This window comes from Drosophila innubila, chromosome X (assembly GCF_004354385.1).
Source record: "Drosophila innubila isolate TH190305 chromosome X, UK_Dinn_1.0, whole genome shotgun sequence".
Classification (NCBI taxonomy): domain Eukaryota; kingdom Metazoa; phylum Arthropoda; class Insecta; order Diptera; family Drosophilidae; genus Drosophila; species Drosophila innubila.
The window spans coordinates 17,374,947-17,389,997 of NC_047626.1; the positions used below are offsets into that span (position 1 = coordinate 17,374,947).

The window sequence follows — 15,051 nt, forward strand, 5'->3', positions numbered from 1 at the left end:
ACGCGTAAGCAATCGATAATTCATCGAAATGGGAAGCAACAAACAAAGTATGACAGAAAAGAAGACAGGAGACAGGGAGAATGTGAAAAGGAGGGAGAGGGGAAAGACAAAGTCACTGTAAATTTAATCAGTCACCAGAGATTTAATTACCAGAACAGATACCAGCAGCAGGAAGCAATACACAAACTTAATGCGAATGGGTAATATACAAGTACAGAGAGACAGTTATCGATAAGGTTACGGCAAGCACTTACCGCAGCTTTGCTCGTCTGTGTAATCGGTACAATCGTAGATATTATCGCACACCTGACGCATCGGTATGCACTCACCGTTCCCACAACGGAACTCATGGAACCAACACTGATCGGCATCGTAGCCACCTGATGTTTGATTGTATTCATGTCGTTAAATATGTGTTCAAGTACGAGTATGTGTTTGTTATCGATTGTCAGGGATGATAGTGGTGGGAGTTGGGTTAGTTATGTATGTATGTACTGAGTGAACGCTTGAGGAGTTGAGGGGAGTCAGACCAAAGTCTGACAGCTACACGGCTCGAATCGAATTGAATCGATAAATGTGAAACCAACGGAAAGTGCGAAACAGTGTTGTGCACCGCATTACTTACCTGCCAGTGTACACAGGCACACTCACAGACACTGAGTAAATAACTCTTGCACTCTGACACATATGTAAATACATATGTACAGTATGTACATATCGCACACTCACCATCGCAATAACGCTCATCGGATATATCCTCGGGACAATCGATGTTGCCATTGCAGAGAAGCTCCTTGGCAATGCAAGTGCCGTCATCGCACTGCCATTTGTCGTACAGACAGGCTGCATGTGCGATGCAATATTACACAAGAGATAAACAGAGAGAACAATAGTGACAGAGAGTGGGTGAGTGAGAGAGAGAGGGAAGGAGGGAGAACGTAACGTACGGCAACCCTCCTCGTCGGAACGATCGTGCGGACAATCGGCTCGTCCATCGCAACGATGAACAATCGAAATGCAGCTGAGATCGCGACAGGTGAATTTGCCCTTGGGGCACGTGTAGCGAAGTTTTGGCACAACTGTACCATAAAATGCAGCAAGAATTTAAAAAAAGGGAGAGAGAGAGAGAGAGAGAGTTAGATAATGAGAGCATGAGCAATGATTGATTGACTGATTGTCAACTGGACTAATACAAAAACTAAATATTTATAATTTTTTTCTTGATTGATTGATTGATCATATTTCAAATTTACTTCTTTACTGTTTATATTTATTGATTGGGCGAAAGAATGTGAATACTGTTTTAATTAAATTCTGAATGAAGTGTGATCGAACTTTTTATGAAATTGATCTTTTGATTGATCGATTGATCATGTAAGTGTTTAAATTGATTGGTTGCTGATCTATTGAAATTGATGGATTCTATATAGTGCTACTGATCTCTACACTTTCAGTAAACTGGCAATGCATTTATTTTGATTGATTAAAGTCGCTCGTATGATTGAACATGAAACATTTGTGTTTTTTTTAGTCCAGCATATGCAAAGTTTCAATGCAATCTGATCGAATGATTGATTGATTGATTGATTGATGGAGTGATTGATTGATTGAGTGATTGATTGATAATGTTACTCACTTCCGTCGCAGTGCTCCTCGTCGTCGGCATCGTTGCAATCGGCGTGGCCATCGCATTGTTGGCTGACGCTGATGCAGCGGGTGCCATCGCGACATTGATACTCCATGCTGCTGCAGGCGGCAGCTGATGGTATTAGTAACGGTGACAGTATAGCGGTTACGGTTACGGTTATGGTTTTTTGTTTGTTTTTTTTAGTGTTAGTTGCCCCATTTATTATTTGGCGGAGTGACACGCAGGGAGAGCGCAAAAAGGGGGAGAGAGTAAAAATAATGGGTTAGTGGTTAATACTTTTGGTTAATCATTATCATTAATATTAATTGCTTTTACAGACACCGAAAGCAAAGCAAACTTAAACTACGCTGAAGTATAGGCATAGCCGAGGTCGGTAATGGTATTGGTTATCGATTATCGAGTATCGGTGTCGTTTATCGATATAACTATATAGTCACACTTACAAACTAATTGAAACTTAGTCAAACTTAGTTTACGCATAGACGCCCAATAATTTGGGATTGTCTACCAATAAGATAATAATAATACGTATTTTTAGGTAAGTGTGTGTGTGTGTGTGGGTGTGTAAGTGTAAGTGTAAGTGTATAGAGGTTTTAGCACTGTTTCTCATATTTTATAGGCAGAAGATGGTTATGTGAGTTGTGGAAAACTTACTGCAGTCTTCGCCCTCATCGTCATTATCGGGACAATCGGATTCACCGTTGCAACGTTTGCTGGCATCGATGCACAGTCCACTGCGGCATCTGTATTCGGTTGAAGAGCATTCTGCAATCAAAATAACAATAACAAAACACATTCAATTATTTGTGTCTTTTTTGGATTTATCTAGATTTTTTGTTGTGTATTTTTGGATAGGATAAGCAATGCTGCAATTAGCCCTCAACCGGATGCAGTTTAACAAGCACTTCCCCTTTTTCTCGTTCTCGTGTTGTTGCCATCAACTTGAAAGCAAAAGTTTGCTTGGTGTCTGTTTGTGTGTTGATAAGTTGATAAGCCTGACAACAACCTACTCGAATTCGAATTTTAACTGAAAAACGCCCTCAACTCCGCCTCCGCCCCCGTTCCCGTCCCCACCACCTGTCCCCTTTGCTTTCCTGTTTCAGCTTCAGCTCTTTGGCATCGTTAGCCACAGTTTCCTGTGCATGTTTTTGCCTTTTTGAAACCCTTTTTTTTCACTCCTGTCACAGTTGTTGTTGTTGATGCTGTTGTTGGACAGGACGCCTAAAATTTCATACAGCCAGTCTTAAGTTAAGCATTTTCACAAATATTTTTCACACTTTTCTTTGGCCCTTGGCCTCGACGCGCCCGAAAGTATGCAACACAAAGTGACAAGCAACGCGGATTTGATTACAAGCAACAAGCAATGTCTAACACACACACACACACACACATATATATAGAAACAGAAACAGAACAAAGCAGAGTATGTGAAAGATAGAAAGGGAGCGAGAGCAGGGAACAGAGTACTGAGAACTGAGAGCTGAGAACTGTGAGCCGAGAACGGCTAATTAAAAGCAAAGACAGAAGACAGCATAAGCAAGCCGAGGACTGCTGGACGGGCGGAATAAAGCAAAGGGGCGTGGCACTTAGCTCAAGTGTAATCAGAGGAGCTTTAAGTTCAAAAAGCTGTTGTAAATGTCAACAATTAACAGGCATTTTATTTTCATAGATTTCCAAGTCAATCGCCATATTCCAAAATTATAAATCTTTTACTATTTTTACTGAGTTTCAAATTTAAAAATTTTTCGACATTTAAATTCAACTAAATTTAACATAAGTATTATTTTTTAAAATAAACATCTGTATTTCAAATAGCTGTAAATCAATTACTATCAAAAGTGTGAGTTATTTCATTTTTTTTTACTCTTAAAGAACACAACAATTGGTTGTCAAAGCAGCAACAATGATTTTTCTCAAATTTATACTAATTGTATGGCATAAATTTACTTTCAAATGTCTGGTATTTTATTTAAACTCATTTAATAATTGCTTATACTTAAAAAAAAAAAAGAATAATGTCAGAAAAATTCTAAAAATTGCTATAGCGTTGCCTTTGGATTAATAGAGATTTAAAGAACAAGAACGACAATGACTGAGTTTTAACGTTGTTTTGCAATAAATTTGATGTGTTTGCTGTGAATTCCGTTTTGTGTTCATCGGGGCCATTGGCCGCCAAAAATGAACAATTGTCGTCATAGTCGTGGTTAACTGCAGTGCCAACTTTAACTACTTTTTGGTCGCTCACAAATCGTCAAAGTTTATTTTCTTCGCTTCGCTCGCAATTTTCAACACGAAGCTGCCAAAGCGTTTTCTTATTATTATTTTCGGGGGGTTTTTTTTTTTATTTTGAATGACAGGCGAAAGAAGTTTGTCTGTGGCTCAATTGGCACGCCCCCAATCCGCCCCAACCCGGTTTGACAATTTCGTTTGCGATTTGCTCACCGGCGATTTTGGCGGCGCATTGCGGCGCCTCAAAGTATGCAACTAAATTTGCAGACAAAATAAAACAAACAGTGACAGCGAAAGGAACACGAAGGCAAATGGCAAAAGCGAAGAAGACAACAGACGAAAGGCTGAAGAAGGGTGAAATGAAACAAAGGTTTTGCTTATTGACATTAAAGATTCAATAATGGCCAACATATGGCAGCTGCCGGATTTGGCTGCCAATCTCATCAGCTAGCAACAAAACACAAAAGAAATGCAAGATGAAAAGTTCGAATATCTTGAGTAGTCGACTGAGATATACCCTGCCGTCAAATTGAATTTGTAAACAATTTGGGTTATTTTTTTTTAAGTTTAATGGACACAATAACATGTTCCAAAATTAATTTAAAATACTTTAAATACATTTTAATTGAATTTATTTACTGCATTAAATAAACCTATAATTAACATACTTTGATCAATAAAATCTTCATCATTTAAGAACCCCAAAATTCCACTCTGGAAAGCAATTAAAACTCTCTAAAGCACAACACGACTACAGGGTATTGCGGAGAGCAAGGCTTCCAATTATGTATAGGTATTTGAGTCTGGGCACAGAAGGACGCTAAGCTATTTGCCGGCTCGTTTGATGCTTTTGGACAGAGAATAAACAAATTACGTGCAGCATTTATAATCCGCAAAAGCCGAAAACAAAATTTCTTTTAGTTTTTAGTTTGATCTGGGTTGAGAAAGGGCCAAAGAGTAACACACAGATTGGCCAACAACATAGGGCAAAATAACGCAGGCATTGTCGTTTTCAAATCACAGTTGCAACATTTTGGTTGTTGCTGCTGCTTGCCTGTTGCCTCCAGTCTCCTTGGGGCAAGCAGTTGGTACAAACACACACACACACACACACGCACAAAGTAATCGCACCTTGAAGTGTCAAATGGCCATGTGGAATTTCCGTCTCTGATCCTCATTCCCTCATACTATTCTCACTATCTTTATCTCGCTCTCTCTCGCTTGAAATGAGAGCTTGTCAACAGGCTCACAGCAGAGCCAAAGGCACCGCACACAAATGAATACGTGAATGTATTTGTGAATGTGATTGTGAATGTGAATCTGAATGGTTGACCACCGCTTTGCATCTCCTCGCTGCAGCCATTTTGCACTTGAACTTAAAGCGACGCGCCTGCAAGTATGCAACACTCATACTCTCGCACACAAACACACAAACACACATACACTGAGAGTAACTTGGGCCTGGTACTAAATACGAGACGATAATTGATACGCGGCGCATGGAAAACGTAAAAGCGCACAAGCCACACCGCAAACAAACAAAGTTGAGTGCTGCAAAGTGGGTGGATGCATTGGGGTGGATTGGGACTTTGATGGGCCACAGGGTTAGCTACCACTGACAGGCTGAGGATGGGGGTTGGATTCAAGCAATATTTTCACTTTATCAAAATTGCTATAACAAAAAATTAAATAAGAAAAACCAAGGAAACAAAATATGAGTCAATAATCAATAGTCGATAGTAAGATACCCTCTGCTTGGATTTTATTCATTGAGTGTAATAAGCTAACACAAACAAAAGGAAGGATGAAAACTAAAATAGAACATAATTAATGACAAAAAATTATTTTTTTTTTATATGTGTTGACTTTTAATAAATTAAACGTATTTGAAAAACTATTTATATATGACTTAGTCAAGGATAACATAATTTTAGGTGTTATTATAATTGAGCAATTTTAGAATTTTTTAAAAGGATTGATCTATAGATAGGGGATTGGAAATTTTTTCGGCTGAGGTAGTTTCAAATAGAACAGATGTATCCAAAAATTGACGTTATCAACAACACTTTCAGATCTAAGAAACACTCTCAGCTTATGTATCTTTTATCTTTTATCCAAACATTAAAAAAAAATCTGGCAGCTCTATTATACTCTAGCTTCTTCTGCATATGCTTACAGGGTATATAAAAGAATATGCAAAGCAGCTACCACAAAATTGATGTACGTTGTTGTTGTTGTCGCCTAGACAGACAGACGTTTAAAAGCGTTTTTTAGCAGCTTAACTTTGTTTTGTTGTTGTCATTTTGTAATAATCGCAAGTATTTTGATTTGATTATTGCTCGTTAGCGCAGCTCTCACTCTCACCCACCCACCCACTCACCCACTCACCCATCGACCCACTCATCCACTCATTCACTCAACCACTCGCTGTGCTGATCGACTCATTAACTCGCTTATTCGGCGCAAAGTGCACAACAGAAGCCACGCCCTCAGGACAACAACAACGAGGAGAAAAAAGGACGACAAAAAAAATTGTGCTGTAAACGTTTTAAAGTGCGCATCTCGTGGACTTAAAGCGACTGACTGACAAGTTTAGTTGAGCCATGCAAAACGGTTATTAGTAAAGTCGACACGACCGCTCCCCTCCCTTCCCCACCCCTCCCCTAGCAAGTCCTCCCTTCACTTCCTCATCGAGCATTAATTAAGTCAGAAACTATAAGCGATAAACATTTGCCGTCATGTCGAATCGATTTCCGTGCGTTACACGTCGCGTATACGCAACATTTGTACGCCAACGGAAGAGACCTCGAGTAGTAACTCAAATTGAAAGGATCTTGATGCCAAGTCAATGCGACACATGTGAATGTAATTACAATAAGTTCCCTTTGCTTTTTCAGAGCTTGGAAAATTTCGTGGATATCTTATCGGAAATTAAACAGACGGCGGCATTAGCTACAGCAACAGTTCCCATTCCAAAAACTATAATACCACTACAGGTCATGATATATATTAATTGAAATGAATATTTGCATTTGAAGATAAGAATCTCTTGTGAGAAAATCTAACTTAATTGTTATCAAGTAAAAAAAAAATAGATTAGTCTTCAGTTTTTGTTGTATATTTTGAAAAGATATTCATAAAGTATAAGATATTAAAATAAGTGTGAAACAAAAAATAAGTGAGAGTAAAAGAGAAAGCGGAGTGAGAATTTAATGAATGCGATCAAAAATTGGACAATTTACACATAAGGATAAAAGGCAGTGACAGAGGAAAGAGAAGAATGTTAGAATAAATGTGAAACAGTTAAAAAAAAAGAGAGATTAAGCGAAAAAAGTCTTTCTCTATGCCAAGTGGAAAGTTAATGAATGTTATCAAAGAATGCAAAATACAGTAGAATTAACAACTATTATTGGGAGAGAAAGAAAAACAGTTAGAGTTAAATGAAATGCATGACAGAGAGGAAGAGAGTGAGAGCTAATTATAATCTCTTAGTCTTGAATTATGCTGCTAAAATATTTGATTTTTAAATGCACTTGAAAAAACGTGAGCATTATTCATTTGATTCACATTTGCTTTGTTTATTTTCTAATTGTGACAGCTGCCATTCAGACTCATTCACGAATGATTCAACAGCCATTGAGGTGATATTTATGATTCGAAAAATGAATAGTTTGGCTTGCGATATGAGAACAGTGAATAAAACACAAATTTAAGCCATTACATTAGGTGAATCAGTTAATATTATGCTGTTGCCCCTCCAACCAACAAGCTTGCCACTTGCCACAAATGCATGTCAAGTATCTGTCGTGTCGTCGTCTTCGTCGTCGTCGTCGTCGTCGTCATGTGACTTAAGCAAACGAACTCGAGTTAAGTTCGACTGACGCTGGCTTGATTGATTGTCATATTCATATTCATAATCATAGTCATAGTCATATACACTCATTGTCATTCAAGTGCAGTCTCTCTCTGTCTCTCTCTCTCTTGCTGGGTAAACAATCAGAGACAACGTCAAAATGGTCGCTTAACACGAAGCTGCTCATGAATATGCGCACACACTCATTGTGAATGAATAGGGGGGGAATGTAATGGGTTAATGGGGAGCGAAAAGATGAAGAAGACGAAGAAGAAGAAGAAGACCATGCCCCAATCCGCCGCAAGCGCATTATTTAATGAGTCATTAGCCGGCGGTTTTTGTTTTCGGCCAAACGGTGGCCTGGTTGCAACTAATCCTGCTGCTTGCAACTTGCAGCAAGCTACTCGTGCTTGCCACACACACACACACACACACACACACACACGAAAGAGAGAACACAAAACCGTGTCAAATTCCGTGCGACAGTTGTCAGTGTTGCAAGCTGCAGGGGCATCGACAATTATGTGGCGTCTGCAGTTTTAAGTGCGCCTTTGCATGTGGCACTGTTTGCTTAGCGGGAGACGTGAGGCGTAAGGCAGCAGGCAAGGGTGAATTGTGGCAGGACACACACAGGACATAGGCATTAACACACAATGTAAACATTGCATAAATACTTGTAAGCCCAGACTTTAGAGACGATCAGTGGCAAGTGGCAACTCGCAACTTGCAACTTGTTGGCCAAACTCTCTGCCAAATACTCGTAAGCATATTTTTTTTTGGCTCTAAGCAAAATCGATGAAATTGCTGAGCACTCGCATGTGTGTGTGTGTCTGTCTGTCTGTCTGTCTGTCTGCCACAACTGTTGTGCTGTTGCCTCCTACTCCTGTTGCACGTTCCCCTTAAGTAAGCCAACTTTTGCCACTGATTTGTCGCATTCCCTGCGCAATGTGACAAACGTTAATTTTTGTGCCTTGTTTTGCATACAACAAAAAACTTTTGCCTGCGCATTTGAGGGGAGGAGTGTGACCCGGGGTAGGGATAGGGGTAGGGGTAGGGAGGGGCATATTGGTGTTGCTGCGACGACATTGCGTGCGTCGTCTTAGTTACTTGAGCAATTTATGGCAAATTAAATAAATTTATCATTGTGGCCAGGTTTGCGGCTTGTAGTCCACTGTAGCAACCACCAACCCCTGCGACCCAGCCCTACCTCTTTGCACACCCCAACCCTTTGGGTTAGCCCCCCGCTCCCTACATGTTCAGATGCAACTACAAAACAATTGTAATTTCACTGCTCGATTGAAATAAAAAGCAATGAAAAAATTGAAGAAGTTGCTGCTGCTGCTGTTGTTGTTGCTGTTGCTGTTGTTGTTGTTGTTGCTGTTGCTGTTGTGGTTGTCGTCGACTTCCTCTCCGCTTCACCTTTCACCAAGTAAAAGTGTCAGCTTGTGCCAGGCACGAGGCAAGGCCTAACTAAAAAAAAAAAAAAACAAAAAACAAAAAAAAAAAAAGAGTGTAACGCAAGCCAGCGCAAGTTTTTGCCAACTTTCTTAAATACTTTTGCGGTTGCCAATACTCGTATAGACCAACAACTGTCGGCAACAAGCGGCAACTCTAGCCCCAAGCCACAGCAACAACCACAGCAGCAACCACAACAGCAACAACAACAATTAATGCCGCGTGGCTTGAAATTGGCTAAATATAAACACACTAACACATGGACAGTTCTGTCTGTCTGACTCTCTGTCTGTCTGTCTGCCTGTCTGTCTGAATGCACAACACGGCGTATGCGTGATTTCTGATTTCTGCCTTTTTGGTTTATGAGTTGACTTTCGACTGTGAATGCAACGAATTAATGCAAATATATGTTGTTGTTCTCATTGTATATTATTTAATTTCAAGTCTTAAGCTCAGTCGGCTCATCCACCCACTTCCTGTTGTCCCCTCCACCCCCGTACATTGCCACCCCTTTGCTTCATGTTTCCCGCTTGTTGTTGTTGTTATTGTTGTTGTTGTTGTTGCACTGTTGCGCTATCTTGTGATATATCGCTGAGCAATTAAATGTTATCGGTCGCAGAGACGTCAAAAACGCGCACAGACACAGACAGAGATAGCAATACACACAGACAGAGCCAGAGCGAGAGAGAGAGAGGGAGAGAGGGAGAGCCAGATAGAATCAGACAAACACGGACATGCTCGTCCGAAAAATTGTCATTAATCATCGCGAATGACGCGAGCTGCACGCAACGGCAACAGCAACAACAGCAACAACTGTAACAACAGCAACACACATCATCGACAACAGCAACAACAACAACAGCAACAAGAACAACAACAATCATAATAACAATTTGTGGCCAAATATTTGTTGGCCTGACCGCAAATTTCTATTGCCAACTGCCGATTCACATTCATATACAAACATCCAGAACATCCACCCCCAGCCACACACCCTTTACGCTCTTTGAATATGCAGCAGCGGACACAACAAGTGATTCATATCTAAAACACTCAGCTATGATGCAATATTCATGAATACCCCTACTTAGCTCAATTCTGTAGTAACTGCAATCAGCTGAGCTTCGTGATCTCAACAAACAAACACTTTGAATGTCGTCATGACTATGAGTATGAGTTGCATTCAAACATTCGATGATTAATAAATAAACTAACAAACAAATATTCATATAATTCTAATTGATTTTTTATCATTTCCATGCGTCATTTAATCAGCTCTTTATGACTGTATTCGCCGTATTTATTCTTCTTTATTAGAAATTCATTCTAACAGCTTTGGCTTATTGTCATCCATGATCAAATTATTATACAGATCAATCAGATTTGATTGACATCTGTCTCAATCCACATTATCTTATGAATACTCATTCGATTCGTCTCATTTATCACAATATCACATTTATTTACTTCCATATTAAAGCCGTATTTATTATCAGGCCACCTGATTCGTTTGATTCATGAATAAAGACTCAAATGCAGAATGAATCAACTTAGGTTGTGATTAAACATTCATTTGTATTCGTAATTAGACCAAATGCGAATGCAATGACAATTCGAATTGCTTCAGTTGCAGAAAATAAAACAAACTAGAATAGTTTGACAATGCTCGACTAAAATATACCCTTTATTTTTTTTTTTATTGGCAATTAACGTGAAAATAAAATATGAATTAAGAAAATATTAATTTCTATTTTAGTTGTAGCTCTTGAAATCAGCAGAAAATTTCAAATTTTAATTTGTGTAATAAAAATAAATTTTTATTTAAATTATTTAAGCACTTTTTTCCTAACTTTTATTTTAATTTCAAAAATAGCTATTCTATCGCAACTTTTAAGTAACAATTAAAGTTTGATTACCGTATTCACGATTTGCAAATAAATGCTAAAAATAGCTATTAGTTATTTATATAAAAGTGGAAAATTAATAGTACAACAGTACATGTTAATTCAAAAAAGTCCGTTAAAAAATCATGATATTCAACTAGCTTACACTATTAGCTTATACCATTTTAAGTATTTTGTTTTATTGCAGGGTATTTATATTTCGAACCCAACTCATGTGTATCGAGCACTGGTCATCTCATTCATCTGTCCAATCCGCGATTCCTGACTGCATATTAATGCCCACAACATTTTTGTATGAAATTCATTCAGATTTTATAGACAGCCCCTTCGACTGAATACCCCTAATACTATGCATCAGCACCACAGCACCACAGCAAACCGCTAAACCACCCGCAACATTCAACATTGTCGTGTTTGATAGACGATGGCGGCACTTTTGTGGCTCTGCTTTAACTGACAGATGGGATTGGGATGTGGCATGGAAAGAGGAATGGGAATGGAAATGGGATGTGGAATGGGAATGGGTTTGGCATTTGCATTGGCACGCGTAACTTATGATGCTAATGCTGCTGCCAAATGCATCAAGCATTTGCATCAAGCATTGGCATTAGCATTACCATTTGCATCGGCATCTGAAAATGTATCTGTATCTGTATCTGTAGCTGTATCTGTAGCTGTATCTGTATTTGTATCTGCATCTGCAGCAGCTGCCAGGCGATGATGTCAAGTAGCGGCAAAGCGAAAGCCGAAGCTGAAGCTGAAGCCGAAGCTGAATTGAAATTGCAATTACAAATTGTGGACATATATACATGCATATGTCATCTGACAGTTACCCCCATCTGCCCCTGCCCCTGCCCATGCTCCTCTGCCTCCTTTGCCCGCCTCCTATCGGTGCATCTTAAGCATCTTAAGCGATCTCTGCGCAGCTGTGACGTCGCCGTCGACGTCGCTGTCGTTGTCATTTATCGTTGACGCTCGATTAAAATTCTTAGCGTAATTTAGCAATTGCGAGGGGATGACAAGGGATGGGGGAGGGGATGGGAACGGAATGGTGACGGGAAGGGGACGCGGATGGAGTCTAGTTGGAGGCGTTGGCGTTGGCAACATCATCGGGCTCATAAGATAAGCACGAGCTGTAACCCAGTAAACTCGATGCGACGTGTGTTTCTTTATACCATATGTGTGTCTGTCTCTGTGTCTGTGTCGAGTTGATTGTGGATACGCGTAAATACCCAGTAATTTATGCAATTACCTAATGATCTCCAGGTGCGGTTAGGGATGGGTATCGATACCGATCATATATACTTATGTTAAAATTATCGTATTGATTCATTTACACAATTGTAGGGTCTGTAAATAATAATTATTTTGTTTTTTTTTAAATTGAAAAAAATGTTTTTTTTTTTGTATTCTGAAATTGAGTTTGTTGCAATGCAATCTGACTGATATTTATAACGATATGTGTGATTTTTTTCCGATGTCAATATTTATTTTTTTTATTTTTGAACGAATTTAAAAATATTTGAATGCAGAATGAGTTAAGAGTCCAAATTATGATCAAAATGACATTCCGCTTGAAAATCGGTTCAGTTTTGATCAAGCTATGGCAGTTTGAAGCTGGTCAGACTGCGGATTTAGTCACTTTACAAGTCCAAATTTTTGTTCAATTTCACATGATTTTTTACAAAAAAATGAAAGGTCCCAGAATCAAGTTTAAAGTGTTGTTTTATACTAATTACGATATAAGGAGTTGATTAAAAGTGAAAACTTGAGATTTAAAATTTTGAATTTTCGAAATTTCAAAGGGGGGACCCTTAGCATCGAAATCAATATCTAGTAGAATCTAGGGGAAAATATTTTTTTATTTAAATTTAATAAAATTTAAATGCAGAATGAGTTAAAATGCCAAATAATGATTAAATTGACATTCCACTTGAAAATCGGTTCAGTTTTGATCAAGTTATGACAGTTTGAAGTTGGTCAGACTGCGGATTAGTCACTTAACAAGTCCAAATTTTTGTTCAATTTCACATGATTTTTTACAAAAAAATGAAAGGTCTCAGAATCAAGTTTAAAGTGTTGTTTTATACTAATTACGATATAAGGAGTTGATTAAAAGTGAAAACTTGAGATTTAAAATTTTGAATTTTCGAAATTTCAAAGGGGGGACCCTTAGCATCGAAATCAATATCTAGTAGAATCTAGGGGAAAATATTTTTTTTTTTACATTTAATAAAACTTAAATGCAGAATGAGTTAAAATGCCAAATAATGATTAAATTGACATTCCACTTGAAAATCGGTTCAGTTTAGATCAAGTTATGACAGTTTGAAGTTGGTCAGACTGCGGATTTAGTCACTTTACAAGTCCAAACTTTTGTTCAATTTCACATGATTTTTTACAAAAAAATGAAAGGTCTCAGAATCAAGTTTAAAGTGTTGTTTTATACTAATTACGATATAAGGAGTTGATTAAAAGTGAAAACTTGAGATTTAAAATTTTGAATTTTCGAAATTTCAAAGGGGGGACCCTTAGCATCGAAATCAATATCTAGTAGAATCTAGGGGAAAATATTTTTTTATTTAAATTTAATAAAATTTAAATGCAGAATGATTAAAATGCCAAATAATGATTAAATTGACATTCCACTTGAAAATCGGTTCAGTTTTGATCAAGTTATGACAGTTTGAAGTTGGTCAGACTGCGGATTTAGCCACTTTACAAGTCCAAATTTTGTTCAATTTCACATGATTTTTACAAAAAAATGAAAGGTCTCAGAATCAAGTTTAAAGTGTTGTTTTATACTAATTACGATATAAGGAGTTGATTAAAAGTGAAAACTTGAGATTTAAAATTTTGAATTTTCGAAATTTCAAAGGGGGGACCCTTAGCATCGAAATCAATATCTAGTAGAATCTAGGGGAAAATATTTTTTTATTTAAATTTAATAAAATTTAAATGCAGAATGAGTTAAAATGCCAAATAATGATTAAATTGACATTCCACTTGAAAATCGGTTCAGTTTTGATCAAGTTATGACAGTTTGAAGTTGGTCAGACTGCGGATTTAGTCACTTTACAAGTCCAAATTTTTGTTCAATTTCACATGATTTTTTACAAAAAAATGAAAGGTCTCAGAATCAAGTTTAAAGTGTTGTTTTATACTAATTACGATATAAGGAGTTGATTAAAAGTGAAAACTTGAGATTTAAAATTTTGAATTTTCGAAATTTCAAAGGGGGGACCCTTAGCATCGAAATCAATATCTGGTAGAATCTAAAGGAAAATATTTTTTTTTTTAAATTTAATAAAAATTTAAATGCAGAATGGATCAAAATGCTAAATAATGATTAAAATGACATTCCGCTTAAGAATCGGTTCAGTTTTGATCAAGTTATGACAGTTTGAAGTTGGTCAGACTGCGGATTTAGTCACTTTACAAGTCCAAATTTTTGTTCAATTTACATGATTTTTACAAAAAAATGAAAGGTCTCAGAATCAAGTTTAAAGTGTTGTTTTATACTAATTACGATATAAGGAGTTGATTAAAAGTGAAAACTTGAGATTTAAAATTTTGAATTTTCGAAATTTCAAAGGGGACCCTTAGCATCGAAATCAATATCTAGTAGAATCTAGGGAAAATATTTTTTTTTAAATTTAATAAAATTTAAATGCAGAATGAATTAAAATGCCAAATAATGATTAAATGACATTCCGCTTGAAAATCGGTTCAGTTTTGATCAAGTTATGACAGTTTGAAGTTGGTCAGACTGCGGATTTAGCCACTTTACAAGTCCAAATTTTTGTTCAATTTCACATGATTTTTTACAAAAAAATGAAAGGTCTCAGAATCAAGTTTAAAGTGTTGTTTTATACTAATTACGATATAAGGAGTTGATTAAAAGTGAAAACTTGAGATTTAAAATTTTGAATTTTCGAAATTTCAAAGGGGGGACCCTTAGC

General features: G+C 37.5%; 1 protein-coding gene across 1 annotated transcript in view; it reads right to left on the reverse strand.

Annotated features, from left to right (window-relative positions):
* Nucleotides 1–15,051, reverse strand: part of LOC117782969 (basement membrane-specific heparan sulfate proteoglycan core protein) — a 109,055-nt gene that overhangs the window by 38,195 nt on the left and 55,809 nt on the right. The window contains exon 9 of the mRNA XM_034620092.1: nucleotides 2,303–2,413. Within this exon, the coding sequence (XP_034475983.1) occupies nucleotides 2,303–2,413 (111 nt within the window). The remainder of the gene's footprint in view (nucleotides 1–2,302; nucleotides 2,414–15,051) is intronic.